Source organism: Perognathus longimembris, chromosome 6 (genome assembly GCF_023159225.1).
Source record: "Perognathus longimembris pacificus isolate PPM17 chromosome 6, ASM2315922v1, whole genome shotgun sequence".
Taxonomy (NCBI): domain Eukaryota; kingdom Metazoa; phylum Chordata; class Mammalia; order Rodentia; family Heteromyidae; genus Perognathus; species Perognathus longimembris.
Window position 1 is genome coordinate 656,393 of NC_063166.1, and position 22,426 is coordinate 678,818.

The 22,426-nt window shown below is 39.4% G+C and overlaps 1 protein-coding gene across 5 annotated transcripts in view; it reads left to right on the top strand.

The window, feature by feature from the left end:
- The window catches only part of Khdrbs2 (KH RNA binding domain containing, signal transduction associated 2), a 223,691-nt gene extending 212,948 nt beyond the window's left edge, over positions 1 to 10,743 (top strand). For 4 of the 5 annotated variants that reach the window (XM_048347556.1, XM_048347559.1, XM_048347558.1 and 1 more), the window contains one exon: positions 9,887 to 10,743. In XM_048347556.1, coding sequence (XP_048203513.1) covers positions 9,887 to 9,984 — 98 coding nt within the window. In that variant the 3' untranslated portion in view covers positions 9,985 to 10,743. Of the gene's footprint in view, positions 1 to 5,254; positions 5,311 to 9,886 lie in introns of all 5 variants that reach the window. The other variant, XM_048347557.1, reaches the window with a different exon arrangement.
- Positions 10,744 to 22,426: the final 11,683 nt, after the last annotated feature.

Consider the following 22,426-nt stretch of genomic DNA (forward strand, 5'->3'; position numbering starts at 1 on the left):
CACTAGTGAGAACATGGGGGAAGTCTTTTATCCTGTTGTCCAGGAAAGAAATAGATTGCACCCAAGTGAGCACTGGGTACAGTATCCACATTGAAGCTTCATCACCACAAATAAAATCTGACTGAACTGAAGCTTCAGAAGGAGATGGACATATCACCAAAACATACTCAGCCTAGAAATTTCTCAGAAAACAAAGCAACATTGGATGGACAGATTTCCACAGGTATGGCTCAGTTGGGAAACTGCTACAGAAACCACAGGTCTTTGTTCTTTGTATTCTCTTCATACATTGGAAGGAGGCCTTCAGAGGCATCAGAAGATGTTCAGCCATAAAACACTCACACCCCACACCCAGGTTTCTGCAGAGCCACACAGAGCCAGTGGGTTGCGGGGGCCTTGCACACCAGAGCATCCACACTTTCAGATGTCAGACGGGGCACCACTCCTGCTGCGCCATGCACTTCCTCACTCATGCAGTCATCAGGCAATGTCTGCTTAGTGCGTTACTCAATTTAGCAGAGGAATAAGACACAACCTGGTTCTTTAATTCGACGTTTTGGGATATAAGCATTGCTGAATTCTTAGAACCTGATGGGTTTTGTTAGAGGTATGTTCCTGAGATTCTGTATAGAAATATGCAGATGCTGAGCCATGTGAGGATAGACTCTAGAGTTTAGAAACCAGGTCTTCTAAATTTGTCATTTTCTACAAAATTAGAAAGCATGGTTCATTTGAGAAGTAATTATCCAGTGGTTAACCCATGTAAACCAGTATCCTTAATCTTGGAGCTACTGCCGAGAAAATAAAACCGTACAAAGCTTACCTTCCAAGAGAAAATACCTTATTATTTACAAATCACTTTTCTTTAAAAAGGCAATTTTGATTTTCCAGTAATAGTTGTTATTTTACACCCAGTAAATCACTTGGAAGGAAATCAGTCTCATGCACTTTCTTTTCCCTCAGTACATGCACAGAATTCAGTGGTTAGGCTGGTATCTGGTAGGGTAATTTTAGATGAAATTTCTACTTCTCAATTATTTTCATTTCAAAAGATTAGTACTATGTATCTAAAGTGATGGAGAAAGGCTGTGTATACAAATGAGTGGTTCTAGAATCTTCTCATGCAGAGGCAGTGGCCTGGAGGGTAGAGTTCATTCATGTAATCCCATGGATCTCACACAATGCGTTTGTATTGTCTGGTTCTGCTGATCCATCAATGTGTAGAGAGAAATCATTTGTTCTGATTTAGAAGTTAAACCTTTCCATGCACAAGATTTTTCTTTGGGTCAAATTACAGTTTACCAACACGCAATGTTCTGCACACAGGAATTAGTCAATAAATTCTCTGCAATAAATGAATGAGGAAATGTAGAAAAAGATTTGATTGGGCAGAGTAAGGAAGACATTACTTAGGCAGCAATTTTCACCTAATAACTTTTACCTCTTTAGGATTACATCTCAGTCATATTCTCAATGTTGAAAGATTTGACACACACACATATATAAATATATGTGTACATGTACGTGTGTAAAAAGAAACAAGAGATTGTTTAGCATCATGATCTTTTATTTATCCTATAAAATCTGTTACAACTTTTTAGCCATTACTGAGTAAATTTAAGTTCCAAGTTCAAGCCTACACGTACCTCATATTCAAGCTATATTTTTGTTTGAAAATGTTGATGTGTTAAGCCTTTCTGTGTTCTGATCTGAAGGCACTTCTTGATGTAACATGACAAGAGAAGTTTTTCAGGACAGGATTTCATGGCTCATATGGTTGGGGTTGGGGTTGGGACTGATGTTGCAGGGCAGGGAGCAGGAGAATCTCAGAGATATGTTGTGAGCAGTTTCACCAAACGTTGATGTCAGCAAGCATGCACAGTAGAGTCCAGTGCAGAGGCCACCACAGAAGCTACCCACAAACCAGGATTCTGGCTGGCCACCCAAGGCCACTGCCTCTTCCCCAGAAGCCCCTGGGCTTGAAGTAGCTCGTCTGAGTACACACTGGGCCACTGAAATGAGGATCATAGTTCTGAGAGGGCCTGCGTTGTCCTCAGTGAACACCTGGAACTACTTATTCTCATCACAAATATTTAGAAATCTAAAAGTAGATCCGATTAACCTGAAAAAATACTCCAAAAGTCATGTTTATATATTTCCTATCATATAATATAAAAGATAAAGATACTATACCTCGAGAAAATGTAGAGTTAAATATGTATTTCACCCATGTTACCAGAACTAGCCAATAATAGCTCATTGGAAAGGGGTTACACTTTTTATGCACAGCATGAATTAAAGGAATTTCATGCCAACGTGTAGTATGATTATGGGATTGAAATTCTGAGAATTCTAATGTTATAATATCCTACATGGATTGTAGAGCAAGAACAAAATCAAAGGACAGGAGTTAATAAGAGTTCAGCATCATATTCATGAAGACTAAACAAATTAAGTGTACATCATGGAAGTTGTGTTTTGGCATTAGGTATTGTGTGATGGGTTAGGAGGTGTATACAGCAGGTCATAGGGGACTTATTCTATGCTATCTAACAGGATGTACATACACAGAGCAGTGATTTGAGGACCCTGTCAATCAAATGCCGATAGATGTTTTCATGAAGTTTATGTACCCTCCCTATTGATTAGGTACTGAATTCCAGGAGAACAGATTTTTATTTACAAAAGGAATAGTTCCCATTCTCAGCTTCCTGGCTATCTCTAAACTTGCACAGATACATGAACAGACTCATTGTCCTGCATGCTTTCTCCCTGCTCAAGAAAGAAATGGAGGCATTAGAAAAGAAAAAGGGTCATTCTCCAGAAAGCATACAGGGCCATGCAGTCTGCAGAGTCACAGATGGTTTACAACTGAACAGAAATCAGTTCCAGCAAGAATAAAAATCCAGGTCTTCAATCTGGCACATTACTCTGAATCTTAATGCCTTGTAATTTTGTTGGTTGATGGACTTTATCACATGCATGATCTGAAATATGTGCATGTGTGTGTTACATCACATATTTATAATTTGTTAGCAATGTTCAAGAAATCATTTCCCGTTTGAGACAAGGTATCTTGTTGCCCAGGCTAGTCTCAAACCTCCAGGTGTAAGTGAGCCTTCTGCCTCAGCCTCTGCCATTGCTGGGATTACAGCTGTGGTCACTGCCCCTTGCTGAAATCAGCACATTGCGTTTTGTCTGTCACCAGACTGACATTGTATCTGTCTGTTGTAGGCCCATATTTTATTCTTGAAATAACCAATATTCTGACTTCAAGAAAATCACATATCCTTTTGGGCATCTTCACAATTAAATCATTATTAAAGATCTCTGCAAGCAATTTAATATTAAATTTTAAGTGATTCTCCTTACAACAATGCAAATAATAAATAGTACAAAGTAATATAGTTATAAATATTTTTATATATTATAGTTATTTCTATTAAGTAGGTAATTAGTATTAAATCTATTTTATTAAGTTAATATGTGATATTACACTTCTGATCATAAATTTATCTTTAATGATAAATATATTTTATTATTTAATGACACATGAATATTTACGAAAATGTATTCCACATATAAAACATAGCTTATTATATTTTTATGTTTTACCTTTTTGTTATTGTTAAGAGGAGGAGTTAACAGAGGAGTTACAGTTACATAAATCAGGTAATGAGTTTATTTCTCTTTGAACAGTCACGTCCTTATTTATTTTATTTTGCCAAAGTTTCAAAAATAATTTTTTTAATAATTAAGTAGATCCAGGCACCAGTGACATGCCTCTAATCCTAACTACTTGGAAACTGAGATCTGAGGATCACAGTTCGAAGCCTAGCCCAGGCAAGAAAGGCTGGGAGATTCTTATGTCCAATTAAGCACCAAAAAAGCCAGAAGTGGAGCTGTAATTCAAGTGGTATGGCACTAACCTTGAGCAAAAGAAGCTCAGTGCCAGTGCACAGGCCCTGAGTTCAAGACCTGGGACCACTACCACCAAATAAATAAATTATATTATTAAATAGAATTCTATTAAATAGAATTTATTTATTAAAATTCATTATCTTAGAAAGTTTTTTTGTAAAAAGGAAGTTATGAATGAACATTTAAGTTACAGGAATTTCAAATCCATATCTACATTAAAAATATTTCCTAATTAGTTACCAAAATTGTTTTGGGTAAATTTGAATAGTTTATAATAGAATACATTCTAGCATATGTTGGGCTGGGGATATAGCCTAGTGGCAAGAGTGCCTGCCTCGGATACACGAGGCTCTAGGTTCGATTCCCCAGCACCACATATACAGAAAACGGCCAGAAGTGGCGCTGTGGCTCAAGTGGCAGAGTGCTAGCCTTGAGCGGGAAGAAGCCAGGGACAGTGCTCAGGCCCTGAGTCCAAGGCCCAGGACTGGCCAAAAAAAAAAAAAAAAAGATATTCTAGCATATGTTAAATTAGCTAAACAATGTTTGACATAAGAAGCACCCTGCATTCTCTGAGACTGACAGCCAAAAATGGACAGCAGCATTATTTCCTCAGAGAGAGGAGCTGTTTATTAGAATGTACTTAATCTAGGAACTGAAGAGCTAATTAGGCATACATTCTCTAGCAGAATTTTACGTGGCAGCTGGGTAGAGGCAGGGTGATATTAACATTCTGTCTTGAAATGAATGAAAGCAGAAAGAATTGTTGCAATGTATTCCAGGACCTTTGAATGCCTCACTTCAAGTCAATTGCAGAACACGATCATACTCATTTTGTGTTGAGGAGCTAGCATGATTATTAACCCAGTGTGAATATAAGCCCTGCATTGATTAATCTTTGAGAGCAGCAGAGGAAACTGAAGCCAACAGCATCCTCACCAACCAAGTGACTTAAGACAAAGATTTTCTTTTTTAAAAGGTAAATAGAAATATGCCTTGAGAAAACTTGTTTTCAAATGGAGATTAGCTGTCTAATATTCCAAGAATTTATCAGTTATTTTAAGAAACCAAAAGTTATTTGTCTTGGCATCTATTCATTTCAAAGTTCTTTTTATGATAAGTTACTCAGAAATAAATCATTTTGAGTTATTTAATTCTAGTGTATATTTGTAACTTTATTTTCATTAAAACTAAAAAAAAACCTAGTGAAGTTATGATTTCAGCATCTTTTTACAATTAAATACCAGCTAATTTTCTCTCTATTATGACAGAGGTTGCAATTTGATGGTTATCTAATCCAATTAGTCTTGATAACAAAAGCCTGTCTTGTTGCTAGATACAATTGAAAACAGCAGCTCCTCACTAGTTCACTTCATGGATGGCTAGTTTTAGGTGAGTTTCACTTGAGTTGTGCTCTTCTAAATTCAACAGTTTGGGGAAAAACTGGAAACTGCATCTGCATATTTTAGAGATTGCTAACCTAAATTACCGTAGTGAACTTGGAAAAGACATGAATATCCAGTTTGATCCTCAGTCTGTGTATCAGATTTGGCGATTAGAAGTAGCTGGCCTTTGGGGTTCAATTTAAAAGCTTCCTGGATGCTGCTCCTGTTACCATACGTGGACATAGGTTTCCTAGACACAGACCTAGGGTGGACAATCCCTCTGCAATCAGGATGAATTATTCTTTTTTTTTTTCAAGTAAAAAGATGGATTTATTGGAGAAGTAAAAAATGTACTGACTAGCCAGAATCATGGCCCAGACTCAGGAGCTGGGACCACAACCGACGGTAAAAAGCAGTCTGGCTGGCCAGGGCCACAGCCCAGACTCGAGCTGGGACCACGCGCCCAGGGCCATGCTCGGGTCTGGTTATAAAGGCAAACACCACATGGTCAAGCCTGCCACACGCCGGTGGCCAATGAGGTTACAACACTTACAGAGCGTGCCAGGTCACAAGCAAGTGGCCAATGGAGTTACAGTCTGCCTCATAGCAACTGTTGGAACCAACCTAAATTATTCTTGAACTCATGTCTCCCCTGTCAACAATGTCTCCTGACTCCTGAAAAGGACGAGCGTCAAGTCTGGGCTAGCATTGGTGTTCTTGAAGGTAACACACAATGTATTCATAGGACACTTTCACAGCACTGGGTATTTGTAAGCAAACCCTTATAGAACCTGGCATTTTTATTCTACTTTTTAAAACTGCAAATTTAAGTAGTGGAAAATATAATTTCCTCTCTTGTTAACAATTGTGCGTTGAACAATTAAACCTCAAACTTGACTTTCTCTGAAATTTACTCAACAGAGAAGAGTCCACAAAAAGTTATAGTCATATTATCTAACAGCTCTCTTGTTGAGACAGTAAAAGAAGAAGCTGCAGGAAGGTTGTTTTGTCGCTTTCTTTTCTGTAAGTTAATGTGCATCGTTTTAACTACAGGATAAAGAAGGCTGAGTGGCTCACTGTCAGAATTGTGAAGTGCATGGGTCACGCACAGCAAGAATGACTCCATATTGTTTGGGTTTATATTTAGAGTGTACAGAAAGAAACTGTGTTTTCTTCTATTCAGTACTGGCAATCACACTCAGCCTCACACGTGCTGGGCCAAGGACCACCCTGGGCTGCAGCTCTAGGCCAAAAACAATAAGTTGTAAAACACAAAGTATGAAACAGAAAGCTAAGAAAACTTTTCTTGCCCACACGGAAGTGAAAGAAGATACACCTCCAGGGGGTCATCATAGTTGTTTAGGAGTTAAAGAAACACCACAACAAATGTTCTAAAATACACCTTATGTCACTTATTGAAGTTTACCCATAGGAACTGATACACATACAAACATGGTGAAAACAAAATTCTGTCTTTGAAAAGGGCTGATAATTCATGATGACTTAGAATCATTGTCTTTTTGTATTAGCCAAATGACTTGATCACATAGGTGCCTTATTGCACTTCTAGCTCTGATGGTAACCTGAAGTCCCAGAAAGAACCACAAGGGCCAGCTTCATTAGGTCTGTTCACTGCACCTGGGACGGCCAGAGAGCCAAAGTTCCTTCACACAGGATAACGTGGTAGCAGGTGGTAGATACAGCCCCTACTAGCACATAGCAGCCAGGAGCAACGTGCAAAGTACTTATTATCTATATTTCAAGAAGTCTATGGGAAAATTCCTCTGGATTTTGGTTAATTCCTGATTTTATTTGACAATGATGAAAGTATGGCTCACATCAAACTCTACAGCAGCAGTGTAATCAGGGTACCTTCCTCTTTGATAAAAGTTATTGTAAATTGGGGTAGACTTCATACCAGAGGACAAGAGCCCTGGCACATTCTTGACTGTCACAGATCTTAGTAAACATGTATGTTGCAGAGACTGATGAGGCATGTTCAAGCATGCTAGCATAATCTGTTTTCTAGTACATCAAAGGCAGTTTTCCATAATCCCAATAAGGCAAACACAGAATTTTTCTCCAAAATGTTTATGCTAAGAAATCCAGCTGAATGGGAGCAAATTTCTGGACTCCAGCAAGCACAGCAGGAGAATCAGCATAACCATTCTTTCAAAGGGCCACATCAACCGGAGCGGGTGCTTGAAGAACTTTTCTACACCGGCCCAGCCCACAACAGTGCAGGCAGTATTTTCTCTGCCACATTGATCCAGTTTGCTTCTGGAGCACAAGGCAATCGTAGACCACATGGAAATAAATAGGAGTGCCGGTGTGCCAGCTGCACATTGTTCACGGGGTCAGCCATACTGGCCACGCCCAAGGAAGAGGCCACAGATGCCAGCCCCTGACCTAGGTTAACCTGCACGCTGAGCAACAAGCATATTTCCCATATTTGGTTCTCCTATTTTATGTCCTATGATCCTCTATTGAGATAAAGTGGGCGTCTCAAGTAATGAAAAGATAATCCATTCTTTATCAGCAGTATGAAATATATTAACTGTCCTGATGAAGATTATCCTCAGAAACCCACTGTTTACCCATGCAAATACAATGTACTCAAGATTGATAAGCTATTGACTGTTTTTCTATATTGAAGATTATTTTCCTTGGCTTTACAATGGATACCAGTAACGGTTTCATTTTCTTGGGCATCTCTGTAAACTTGTTTTTGGATGGCCTGAACATCCAATTCTCAGCACTGGGCTCAGAGATGTTGGGTTGGCATTCTCTCACCCCACCTCCTTCAACTGCCTTTGGTAGTGTTCTCCACCCCACCTCTTACACCTGTCCATGGTAGTGTTCCCCACCCCCACCTCCTACAGCTGTCCCTGGTAGTGTTCCCCACCTCCTACAGCTGTCCCTGGTAGTGTTCCCCACCCCCACCTCCTACAGCTGTCCCCGTAGTGTTCCCCACCCCCACCTCCTACAGCTGGCCATGGTAGTGTTCCCCACCCCCACCTCCTACAGCTGTCTTTGGTAGTGTTCCCCACCCCCACCTCCTACAGCTGTCCCTGGTAGTGTTCCCCACCTCCTACAGCTGTCCCTGGTAGTGTTCCCCACACCCACCTCCTACAGCTGTCCCTGGTAGTGTTCCCCACCTCCTACAGCTGTCCCTGGTAGTGTTCCCCATCTCCACCTCCTACAGCTGTCCCTGGTAGTGTTCCCCATCTCCACCTCCTACAGCTGTCCCTGGTAGTGTTCCCCATCTCCACCTCCTACAGCTGTCCCTGGTAGTGTTCCCCATCTCCACCTCCTACAGCTGTCCCTGGTAGTGTTCCCCACCTCCACCTCCTACAGCTGTCCCTGGTAGTGTTCCCCACCCCCACCTCCTACAGCTGTCCCTGGTAGTGTTCCCCACCTCCTACAGCTGTCCCTGGTAGTGTGTGTCTTTCAGTGATGTCCCTCCCATATTCACATGTCCCCTGACCACTGACCCAAACAGAAAATCTACTTTCAGGGAAGAATTGAATTCTATCAGAAGGCCTAGAGAACCTACCCTGAGATCACCTGAGTTTTCACATAAAACCAGTCTTAGATTCCTTTTCCAAAGACACCGTAGACACTACATCAATATTTTCTATAATCCTCAGTGACTTGGTAGTATTTGAATGTTCTGATTTTTGTATTGTTTTGTTTGTTTGTTTGGGCTAAATTTCATATCTTGGAGATTAATGAAAATCTGTTTCTAGTGTATTTGGTACCTTAAGCCTTTCTATTTTTTTAACTATTTATTTGGTAAGCATTGTGTAAAACTATTATTATTATTATATAGTAATATGAAGAGATTACAGGTCCACAAATCAGGTTATGAGTACAATACATCTTAATCAATGTCACTCCTTTTTTTATCATTTTCCATTTTCCCCTCTTATTCCCACTCTCAAGTTACATATTTCAAATGTAAGTCTCTTATTACATGTTTTGCTTCTTTGCTGTGTGCTCAATTTACCACTCTTTGTCCCATGTGGGGACACTCTGTAGATGTCAATGCTGGACCACATAGTGTCTGTGTGTAGCATTTGGAAAGTACAAAAGCATGAATCCCTCCCCATAGTTTTTCAGTCAGTTGGTTTGTGGGACAGATGACCAGCATTAGTTATTTGGGATTTTGTTTATGAGACTGATATAATCTGAGTTAAGTGAGGGCTAAGAACCACTGGTTTACTATTTCCAATTCTGGAATTCTGTGTCAAATGATTAAATGAGGAATGGGTTGCACTGAGTCCTCTTTCTGTTACATAGCATTGAAATCTAATAGCTGACAACTGTGCATTCATCTGTGGACTTGAATTTTCTTTGAAACATACCGTCAAAGTTTAATTGTAAATGAGTGTGTATGTGTGTATGTCTGTTTATATGTATGTAGATCTTTTTCTGGATACTCTCATGAGATGGGCACAGTATTAAGGCATCAGCTTTCAGTGTTGAGCTCTGCTGTTCTCTTTTCCTCAGTTGACTATTGTATCATAAGCGGCTTTCTTGATACCTATGGAGTCACCTGTGTGTCACTTTCTTGTTCCTAGCACCAGAGGAATGGGCCACCAGCCGCTCCAGCCTGAAGGCCCCACCGCCCCGGTCAGCCCGAGGGGGGTACCGGGAGCACCCCTACGGTAGATATTGAAGGTCTCAGTGACCCCCACCTCAAAGACAGTCATAGCCTGTGGTCTCCACACGAACAGCAACAAGACAAGTAATAGTCCTTTTTTGTTTGATTTTTCTATGCTAGGGTTAACTGCTTAGGACTGTGCCCATGTTTCTTGTATTTCTCTCTCTATGCTGCTGACGTACGTTGACATTAGTATTATTTTACAAAATGAACTGAAAAAGATATTGGCAAGCATAGTTTATACACCATTCAGTAGGATGATATACTCTTGGTGGTTTTTCATTGTCCTGTGTAAACTTTTCTTTTTATTCTTTTTTTTCTTTTTTTTTTTTTTTTTTAGAAAGAGCATGAATCTGTTGACAGATTTTGAGTCTCAACCAACTAGCAAAAATTTTGTTTAGGGTTGCTAAAAGACTGTAATATGATCTTTGATCTTTGAACTAGCTGATAATAAAGTTGTAGATAAGATGTTATAACTTGTCTTTTAATATTTGTTAGTTAGATGAAGATGTTCAATATTAAGTTTGTAAATTTAATTTTAAATGCTGTTTTCATGGGGTTGAAAACAAATAGCTACTGTATGTTTGTAGCTAACTGAATTTGTTCAGTGTTTTAATCTGTATTTGTTAAAAAAGGAAAAAAAACACACATAAAGTTCCATGTTACGCTTCTCTAAATAGGAAACCACAATTTGTCAAATATGTTTGCCATAACTTGTCAATAAAGCTGAAAACTTTTGCAAAAACTAAATTTGGAATTACTTGTTTTATAGCTTTAAATGCCTGCTTTATTTCTTCTTCAAGAGATGCCTAAAATGTTTTCTATTTAAAAATTACAAAAATGAACCCAAGCCTGTTTTAAGATATTTGTGTAATACTTTAAAATGTATTAATAACTTATGGTTGTTAAACAATTTAAAAGTTAACAAACTAAACTGTTTCATGAATCATGGTTAGTAAACACTAATGTATAACATGTTAATGGAAAGAATGGATTTAGAATAATAAATGGATTTTAAACTATCCTATAAGCTTTATCTTGCTAAACACAAATTCTGATTGACTTGTTTGCATTAGCATGTCTCTCGTGAGAAAGAGTAATGGAGTATAAAGAGGTAAGATTACCACTTACCACTGTCTAAATGCCTAGTTCTTCAACCTTTGAGTTTCCCCGCACATTAAATATCCCATCCAACATGTAAGCATTGCGTAGATTCACTTGACTGCTTTCACTCAAAGGAGTGTGTGACTTCATTTGCGTAGTTTATACCAATTTGTTTTGACAAACAAATCATCAGTGTCACTGGCCAATTGTTGCTCTTCAACTTCAAAAACTTTATTTGTAATTTTCAGTGCTAAATATCACCGCCCTCGAAGGCAGTTTAGAGGGCTGATATTTCTTTTGAGACTATCAGACTTGATGGCTGATGATTGTTAAGGAAATATGTCGCACGACTCAAAGGATGACTAAACATTAAACAGGTAACACTAACAGCAACTCTGTAATTTTGCCTATGCAACCGTAATGTTAAATATTCTCAGTTATTAAGTTCCTGATAGTTAAAAAAGTAAACCTACAAAAACATAACAAATAGGTCTATAGGCTATTAAAACAACTAATCAACATTAACTAGAGGCAACAAAATTATTTTACAATATATAACCCTCAAGGCAATAAACAGAACTAAAATTAACAATAACAGTAATGCAGCTCTCGCTAATATCAAACGTAAGCTAAATTCTGATGGAAAAAAAAAAGAGAAATACTTGATGGTAGGATGAATGCCAAAACAGTTACCTTGTAAACATAGATTTTTGTTCATGGTGGCTTTTGTCATGTGATCGGTTTACTTTTTTGCTGCTAACCAGCCTGGGCATACTGCTGTTGAGTTTTTGCAGCTGGAGTTGCATGCAAATAGTTTTATGAAGCGTGTGTTTGTCCTCAATTAAATTTGTAAATATTTGCCTTTCACAGAATGCTGTTCAGTTGTATTTAACTTTATTTTCCTATTCTTTCTCACTGTTTTAGGGCTCTACAAGCAAAGAACACATAATTGAATTGTGGATGTGATGGAGTAAAAAAGATCATGGTAAGCTTACTTTCTGTTTTCTTTGAAGTTAGTCATCTTTACTGGCATGAAAACATGACACAACACAAAGCTCTAATGGTGAGCTTTATACATTTAATGCTGCTTGTGGAAGTACTGAAAAGGCATAGTTTGTTGATAAGGAACTAAAATAAAGATCTGATTTGGTTTTTTACCTGGCAAGACTTTCTAAGTTTATTCACATGCTTTCCAAATACAATGTGAATTAATGGCTAATCAGCTATCTTCTTTGCTATGATTCACTCGCCTGTATACTACAAAAGTATTAAAATTTTCACTGAGTACATACCAGGGCATGAAATCACATCCAGTAGCTAAGATAAAGGGAAGAGAAAAGCTCCTCCACAAACTACATCCATCAACCAAAGTCAAGTAAAATAACCAAGCACCTCCAGTGTTTTCCCGTTTCTTGTACCAGATCGGTCAATAAGCTCCTTTCTCATCAGCCATTTAATTGGTTTAGAAAACAGTCACTACGTACCAAGGACCACTAGAAGTTGCAACTTGATTTCTGTATACAAGAGTTGAAAGTATTAGTCATTACACTTCTTATACTTCAGAACGAAAACCTGCAGGAGGCAGGGTGGGAGGAGTTATGAAACACTGACACTGAGAGATTTGGGATAACATGAGGGCGTGTTTGACACTCGTCTGAAAGCCCAAGTGTTGTCCCCTTTCTCTAATATACATGTGCATAGTGAAGGTTATAGCTGAGATGTCCTCTAGGGGCTGGGAAATGACAAGCCAAGGGAGCCACAATGGTTGCCCTGGTGAAAAAACCAAGAAGCTCATTCAGTGCCAGACTGGTGCATCGCTCGGGAAGGGAGTGGACAGGCTATCGGGAAAGCCTCCTTGATTCATGGAGTTGAAGGTCAGTGCACCGAAGTTCAAAGACACAGCAAACCCTGGAAAGGTAAGTTCATCAGGTCCCGGGTGTGTGCCAAGTTGTTTGGATTTTATGGGGAAAGTACGCAGAAAGTTGCTGTGGCACTGAAATAAAGTTGAGAATGAACTTCCCCAGAGGGAAGGCCAACGTAAATCACTCAATGTTGAAACTACTAAGTATCTCATAATCTTAAATGGCTCCTCAGAATGCTTGTTGTAAAAGTAACCCCTTAATGGCATGTGTGCTTTGAATATAGGCCATTTGCCTATGGAATCAAAGTTAAAATTGTAGAGAGAGAGACTGAAAATTTATCATTAACCTTCTAAATCTGATTTGATTATTTAAAACCAGTTGGCTTTATGAAACAAGGAGGAAAAGATGCTTGAATTTAGATACTGATGCTTATTTCTGCTGTATTTTTTTCAACCAAAAGGTTTGATGTGATAGAGCAATGAAAAGAAGACCCAGCCAGGGATGGTTACAATGTTGGTGTGATGAACCCATTAGTCTACATGGCTTTTCTTCATATTGTCAGTATCTGAGTGGTGCTGTGGTCTGATGACTCTCTCACCTCTTGTTTATCTGTAAAGGACTACAACTCTAGTCTTCTCGTTTAACTGTGAAGGACTCGGGTAGGTTGGATCATAAGGTTTGGGTCACAGGCCATCTGAGAGGCAGGTCACACAGAGCTCCATACACAGTGCAAACAGGCTACAGTCCACAGCTGGGGTCCTCAAAAGCTTCCCATGCTGGTGAGAGAAGAGCAAGAGTGGGTCAGGCCAAGAGAGTGCTGTGTTCACATATACGCATGTGTACACATGTGTGCACAGTGGATGTGTGTACATACACACACAGTCCTCTGGGGGAAGTTGGGTGGGTTCCATACCATTAGGGAGCAGGCATCCTCCGTGGCACCTCACCTACCCTCTCGAAGACCGGCCTCCACATTCATGAGAGGGCCCGCAGGCAAGACACCCCAGCCTGCAGAACCCTCTGGCAGGAGGCTCTGAGCCCCGCTGCTCTGCTGACCCTCTGGCCACCACGGAGCCAGCACCAGCACCTGGGCACCGGGGAAAGTGTTTGGGGGATTTTTTCTTTCCAGTCCTGGGGCTTGAACTCAGAGCCTATGTGTTGTCCCTGGGCCTTATTGTGCTCAAGGCTAGTGCTCTACCACTTGAGCCACAGCACCACTTCCAGCCTTTTAAAGTACTTTATTGAAGATAAGAGTCTCATGGGGACTTTTCTGCCTGGGCTGGCTTTGAACCTCGATCCTCAGATCTCAGCTTCCTGAGTAGCTAGGATTATAGACATGAGCTACTCGTACCCGGTTTTAAGCAAAGTGATGTTGATAGTAATAACAGTACGTAAGGAGGGTTCTTACACCGGCTAATATGTTCCAACAAAATGCTTCACTCAAGTCTGATTAAGTTAGAATCAACTTGATGCCATTTGAAAACAAAAGGATTGTTTTCAGTCTTACTACTATTCAGTTTCCACAATCACTTTTTTTAACGGAACTAAACCATTTAGATTAAGAGCAAAAGACACACTAGCAGTTTTTAAATGCAATTAGCACAAAATGACATGTGAAAGGCCCTCAGAAATTCTTGGAGATGATCTTTTAACTGTGTTAATAAAATATAGCTTTTACTCCTGGAATTTTTCACTTACAAAATGCAGTGTACAATTCTGAAAGCCACACATGTGTTTTTTAAATGTAGCCCTCTAGCCACAGCACCATGCAGAAGTCTGCAAAGTCTGGTTTATTTGAATCATGACCAGAACTAGGTCTGGCTGAACCTCAGTTCAGTTTCAATGTGAAGCTCCGTTTGCCACTCAGAAGTGCCATGGGAGATTAGGTTTCTGTTGTAATTCCATACAAAAATGATACAAAATGTGCAGTTGCATGTAGTTAACAAAATTCAACCCACCATCTAGGTGTGGTATGAAAGTGTAGCACTAATGATGCTAAAATAATGACAGTGAGCTTTCCATTTCTAGAGAGGATATGCTAGGCAGAGTAATGGAGTGTTTACAGAAAAACTTTCACAAAGCACCTGCAGCTCTCAAAATCCTGCAACAGACAAACAGCTCATTTCCACAGGAGAAAGTGACACACCACTTTAAATACATAACAAAGCCAGTAATTGAAGGGAAGTTTCATGGCCCACACATTTCCCAAAATTCTATGCCAATTTTCAAACCCAAATAGATTTGGTTGAAAGAAGAAAATCCCAGAGTCTTACAACAATTTCTATTCTTAGCAGTCTAATAAATACTCAAACCTTATGAGCACACATTGAAGTGCATCTTTACTTTGATCTTTCCTCAAATTTCTAATTCCATCTTAGAAAAATATATGAAAATATTCCATATTTCTCAAAAAGCATGACTATAGTCTTTTGTAGAACAAATGAATTCATTAATAATCTAAAGTCTCTTTTTTGACGTTTAAAATAAAAAAAACACAGGATTAAATAAGTATGAAGGCAATTTCAAGCTTTTGTTCTTCAGTCTGGAGGTCAAAACTCTGCTTTAAAAAATGAAGATTAATTTCAAAAGAAAAGTCTTTAAGGTATGCAGTCATGTTAAGAACTCAAGTGCAAGTACAAGATAATATTAATTTTTAAAGCATTTTGTGTTGCTAGGACAACATGTAGCATTTGTAATTGGACATTCCAGTTGCCAGTTACACACTGGAGTTAACAGCAATAGCTGTTCTTACTGACTGGCAGGTACCAGCTGTCAGTCTCTGTGCAGAATATATTCATGGGTACTGAAACATGATTTACAGAGGGGGAGAAAAGGTGAGCCTACTTAATGAGCTGTATGACAGCTCCATCTCTAGCACTTACTATGGAAGGAATTGTGAGAAAAGGAGTTATCTAATCCATACACCACTGGATGCCTTCACAACCACTGGCTTATCTTACACACTCACACAGTCACACATGGTCACACACACACATTCCCTTACTTAAAATGGAAATGGCTGCTCTCATAGCAACCCATGCAGGACCTGTCTTCCATGCTGAACTTCATTCACTCAGTATAATCTCTCGTTTTGTCCATATTATTGCAGATGACAGATTTTGTTCTTGACTTGTTTTTAATGGCTGCATAGTGGCCTGTGGTGTACATGTGGACAGTGGTCCATCACATGTATGTGGACCATGGTCTGTGGTGTATGTGTGGATCATGGTCCGTGGTATATGTGTGGACAGTACTCCATGGTGTCTGTGTGGACAGTGCTCCATGATGTCTGTGTGGACAGTGGACAGTGTTCCATGGTGTTTGTGTGGACAGTACTCCATGATGTCTGTGTCGACCGTGCTCTGTGGTATCTGTGTGAACAGTGCTCCATGATGTCTGTGTGGCCAGTGCTCCGTGGTGTCTGTGTGGCCAGTGCTCCGTGGTGTCTGTGTGGACAGTGCTCCATGATGTCTGTGTGGACAGTGGACAGTGTTCCATGGTGTTTGTGTGGACAGTACTCCATGATGTCTGTGTCGACCGTGCTCTGTGGTATCTGTGTGAACAGTGCTCCATGATGTCTGTGTGGCCAGTGCTCCGTGGTGTCTGTGTGGCCAGTGCTCCGTGGTGTCTGTGTGGACAGTGCTCCGTGGGGTGTGTGTGGACCGTGGACCTTGGTCTGTGTTGTGTGTATAGACAGTGCTCTGTGGTATACATGAACCACATTTTCTTTGTTATCATTTGATAGACATGTGGTGTTTCCAATTCTCAACTTGGGAATAGTACTTCATTGGACACAAGAGTGTGGTGTCTCCTCAGCATGCTGCTTTCATTTCCTTTAGATATATGCTCAGCATGGGATTTCTGAACCAGGCAGTAGTTTTAGTTCATTTGAGGAACTTCCATGCTATCTTCCATAATGGCTGTACTAACGTCCAGTCCAATAGTATATAAAGGCTCCTTTTTCTACACACCTTACTCAACATGTCTTATATTTAGTGGGTCCTTTCTTTTGACAGTACTGGGGCAGCACTGAAGTTTTTAACTGGGGGCCTTTTACCCAACAGGCATGCACTCTGACACTGGAGCTACTTTGTCAGCTTCTCTTTTCATTGGTTATTTTTAAGATAAGTTCTTCTTGCTTTGTGCTCAGCTGGCTGGCACTGTGGTCCTCCTATTTGTGCCTCCCTGTGTAGCTAGAATGACAGGCCTGGCCCACCTCACCTATCTACTTGGAATGACAGATATGTGCCATTGAACCCAGCTACTTGTCAGAATTGAATCTCAGGAACTTTCTGTTGCTTTGCCCAAGGTTGGTCTTGAACTCTGATTCCCCTATTCTCTGCCTTTCATATATCTAGGATTACAAGCTCACACTATTGTTACTGGGAAAGTGTTCTTGATGATGACTGTTTTAATTGTGGTGAAATGATGCCTCTGTGGTTTTTGTTTGCACTTTTGTGAAGACTGGTGATGCTGATCACTTTTTCATAAACCCCTTGGGCTTTTGAACAATCATTTGGTCACTGTATGAAGTATTTTTGAAAACCACTTATTTCCTAATCACTCTACAAAGGATACTGTCTGAAGACATTAAGTCTTGCTCAGTAACCCTGAATTTTAGGTATTATTATGCCTTGCTATATTTACTTGCCTGCCTACCACTGACTAGATGAAAGCTATCAATATCTAAGCACAGAATTTAGCTTTCAGAATACTTAGGGTCTCCTCAATAGTCAAATAGCATTCAACTTCAATAAAAATGAAAACAAACTAGAAAATTATGTTGCTAGAACAAGTCTCGGTTACTTGTTTGCTTACTGAAACATTTCTATTGTGCTGATTTGCCCCACCCAGTCTGTAACCACAACAACAGGATGGAGTTCCACCCCTTGTCTCTTGTGCTATCAGACAATGCACACCACTGAAATGCTGGACATCCTTTATTATTATGTGTCAGAATATGACAGCACACTGAAGGTGAGCACAGGGACAGGAAGCAAATTGGTCTGAAAGGAAGTAATGTTGGCAGAAGCTGAGAAAGGCCCACCGGGATCCTGAGAAGCAAGAGGTGGCAACTTGAGCAACGAAGTTGGGCAGTTGCCACTCATCACAGGAGTGAGTGTTCAGAGACCTAAAAATTATCCTCACTGCTGTTGCTTGTAATCTGTCATTCCAACATGCAACTTCTGAAGTTTGAAATAGGCAGCAAGTTCAGAGCATCTCACTATGAGTTTAAGAACTCCTCCTGCCTGTCTCAGAGCAATTTATTTTTTGAGATGGACCTGAACTCCTGGACTTAGTGATCCTCTTATGTCAGTCTTCCAAGGGGCTCGTACTGTGAGTGTGTGCTACTGTGCTCAGAACAATTACCTTAGTAGACCATTTTTCCCTTCCTAAGATTTCTTTCTACTTTGGAAAATTTCTCTGTGTCCAATGTTGAATGAAGATTTGTATCAACCACTCTCAGTGGATGGCAAGTCAAATTTGTCTTTTTAGAAAATTACAAATACTATATGTTACTTAACTTTGGAGTTATTCACAAACTAGGATTAATGAATCTAGGAGTGCTTAGAACATACCAGTGCAGCCTTAGTCCACCTCTGTACCACACTGGTATTTGAAGGGTGCTGTCTCTCAACTTACATTTTAAGAGCTCTGTATTTTGTTATGCTGTACAGTATGTATAAATGTAAACTCAACTCCATTAGAAGCATTATCTCTATAAAGATTCTCAAGAAGAGTTTGATGCTTAGTTAATGTGTTTAGATTACTGAAAATATTTAGCAAGTGATGTTGTAAAAGGTTAATTACCGAAAGGTAAAGCTTGCTGATGTGTTGATTTGATTCCTGAAACGTGGGATTGTTACTGGTTCTGTCAGGTCTTGACTATCAAGTACTGTGTTTTAAGTAACCCAGTGTTTCTATAGCTTCACCCTAACACCCAAAGGCCTGAGTGGAGATGATGAGGTGACACCCTGTTATGGGGTGAAGTGCTCTTGTAGCATTCACAGCTAAAGCATTTCAGGTGGAGCCTGTCATGTGTAGAGCCGAGGACAGGCCTGGAGGGCAGCGTAGGGCTGAAGCGTCCAAGGAGTATTTGGGGAAGGAACAGCCAGACTTCACCTCTCCAATAGCAAAGGTCAGAGCTCTCTTAGGAAAGACTGAGCATTCCATATCTAGACAGCCATGTATTGGATAAGCACATCATGTGGAGCCTGTGTGTTGGGACTTGGGCTTTCTCTCCACAATAATTAACCTATTCCTCACTGCAAATGGGTGATGCTAGCCAAGAGAAATCAGGTTGAATCCAACAAAACTTTCATAGCAATAATCACTATACATCTTCTGATCAAAGATATTCCATGTTAAGAGATGATTTCCACTCTGTAGACATTTACTCAAATGTCTGTAGACATTTACCTTAAAATTGATATTTACATGCATAACAAAAGTATGCCCAGGGCCGAGCACTTTAAAATAACAGGTTGGTCTCAGAAGAAGATGAAATTATTCAACATCGAGAACCTACTACAAAAAGTATATGCCAAAATTTTAGTTACTATATTTACATTTTTCTGACTTTAGCTAGCAGAGAACAAAATTGAAATGAATTAAAAGTATAAAATTCTAAATGAGAAATAAATGGAATTATTAGAATTTTAAAGTATACCTCAATTGTGACTCCATTTCTATAGTATCTAAAATTACCAAAAGAAAGAAAGAAAGAAAGAAGAAAATTGGGTTGTTATTTTACCATTAAATAGGGATTAATATAAACATTGGCCATTACTATTGATACTTTAATCCTTTTATCTTTAAAAAATGCTGTATGACTACTGGATGACTGAATTTTCTCACAAAGTATTTTGACTGGATTTGAAAAAAATTTTCTATCAGTTTCCTAATTTTAAACAAAAAAAGTCACCTCTTTTAGGAAAAGGTTTGAGCCTAAATTAAACAGGTCAATATTTATTCTTAATTAAGTTTGCTAAACAATTTCATTTGGCAATCCAGAGACTTGAACTTCACACACAGAGTGTAGCTATCTGGAAAGATTTGGGTCTAATTTAAGTCTAATATCTGTCTATCCATCTTATTGCTAAAGTGCTTTGTAGAACTTAGAAAAAAAATCTATTTGTCACAAGCCCAGTACCGAAAAAATGCATGGCAAATCAATACAAATTTCACTGCTTTAAAATCAATCTGCTATATGACACTCTCCAAAAATGTAGCTTCTTTTCTAATGTAAAAGTGCCATATTTACAGATCTTAAGCAGACTCAATATCCAGGTCAAATCTCATGCCTAAATTTGATGCTTATTCCTATGGTCACAGCACAACTGAACTGTGGAGCTTTCAGGTCCCAATGTGCCCAGAACCTCACAAGTCCTAACAACATCAGGAAATGCACCATGACACCTGACTTTACAGTGGTGAAACAATTCTGGGTGAGATTTTGGAACCACCCACCCCCACAGGGAGGAGACAAGGTCAAAGAGCACCCTAGATTGGAGAGATGAGGCCAGTTACACATTAAGCCCACAAGGAAGGGTGTTAGTGCTTAAAGTATGCATTTACTTGTTTAGACAACTCATTTTATTATGAACTAATTAATACAACAAACTATTGTTTGATAGTACATTACAAATAAAATATTACAAATATTTTATAATATGATGAATTATTTTATAATACACTAATTAGACAACAAGTGCTATATCACATTTATTATTTAATTGGACTTGGTTTAACTGAGAAAGTATTCTTTTATCTTCCAAAGTCAAGTTGAATGATATTTTTGCATTGCAGCTATATTGTCAGTTTTTTAGATCTACTATGTAGTTAAAATGACAGATACCAGCCAGGTGTCAGTGGCTCACACATGTAATCCTATTTACTTAGGAGACAGATTTGATTGCAGTTCAAAGCCAGAGCAGGCAGTAAAGTCCATGAGATTCTTATTTCCAATAAATTACCCAGAAAAGGCTGTAAGTAGTGCTGTGGCTCAAGTGGTAGAGTACTAGCCTTGAGGAGAAAAAAGCTCAGGAATAGTGCCCAAGCCCCAAGTTCAAGCCCAGGACCAGCAAAGAAAAAGAAAGAAATGACACGTACTTGCTTTCTCAGATGGTTTACATATATTACTAAAGATTAAAACTATGACAACAAAGAGCTCCCCTATGACCCAGCAGCCCCACTTTTGGGCATCTACCCAAAAGACCACAAACAAGAACACACTAAAGCCACCAGCACAACAGTGTTCATCGCAGCACAATTTGTCAACCCAGATGCCCCTCAATAGACGAATGGATCAGGAAAATGTGGTACATATACACAATGGAATTTTATGCCTCTGTCAGAAAGAATGACATTGCCCCATTCGTAAGGAAATGGAAGGACTTGGAAAAAGTTATACTAAGTGAAGTGAGCCAGACCCAAAGAAACATGGACTCTATGGTCTCCCTCATAGGGAAAAATTAGCACAGGTTTAGGCAAGTCACAGCAGAGGATCACAAGAGCCCAATAGCTATACCCTTAGGAACACATAAGATGATGCTAAGTGAAATGAACTCCATGTTATGGAAACGATTGTTATATCACTGCTGTAACTACTTTCAATGTGCTATGTGTAACCATAGCTTCTATTACTGATTATCTTCTTGTATCCCCTTCCTGTGGTGTACCTGCACTATCTCTGTATCTTATCTGAGTACATTGGAAACCGTATATACTGGTATTAGAACTAAGAAACTGAAAGGGAATACCAAAATCGAGAGACACAGGGTAAAAAAGACAAATGACTACAAAAGCAATACTTGCAAAACTGTTTGGTGTAACTCATGGGGGGAGGGGAAAAGGGGAGGGGGCAGAGGGGAATGAGGGAGGAGGTAACAAACAGTACAAGAAATGTATCCAATGCCTAACATATGAAACTGTAAGCTCTCTGTACATCAGTTTGACAATAAAAGTAAAAAAAAAAGACTATGACAACTTTAAAACATTGCCTTGAATACATAGATAAGAAAACAGAAGGGGCTGGGAATATGGCCTAGTGGCAAGAGTGCTTGCCTCCTACACATGAAGCTCTCCGTTCGATTCCCCAGCACCACATATGTGGAAAACGGCCAGAAGGGGCGCTGTGGCTCAAGTGGCAGAGTGCTAGCCTTGAGCAGGAAAAAGCCAGGGTCGGTGCTCAGGCCCTGAGTCCAAGGCCCAGGGCTGGCCAAAAAAAAGAAAAAGAAAACAGACTTTGAAAACAGAAATTTTAGGCATAGACTGTTAATTTCCTTAGAGCTATGTATTATGATGAAAACAAAGTTCAAAATTAAATTATTAGACTAAAAATTGAGCTTTGAGGCCAAGCATGGTTGCATGTTCCTGAACTCTACGACTTAGCAAGGTGAATTGTTTGAAAGTCACTTGATCTACATATCAAGACTTTGTCTAAAAAAATGATGGCAAATCATCTTTATGATTCCAAGTACAAATTAAAT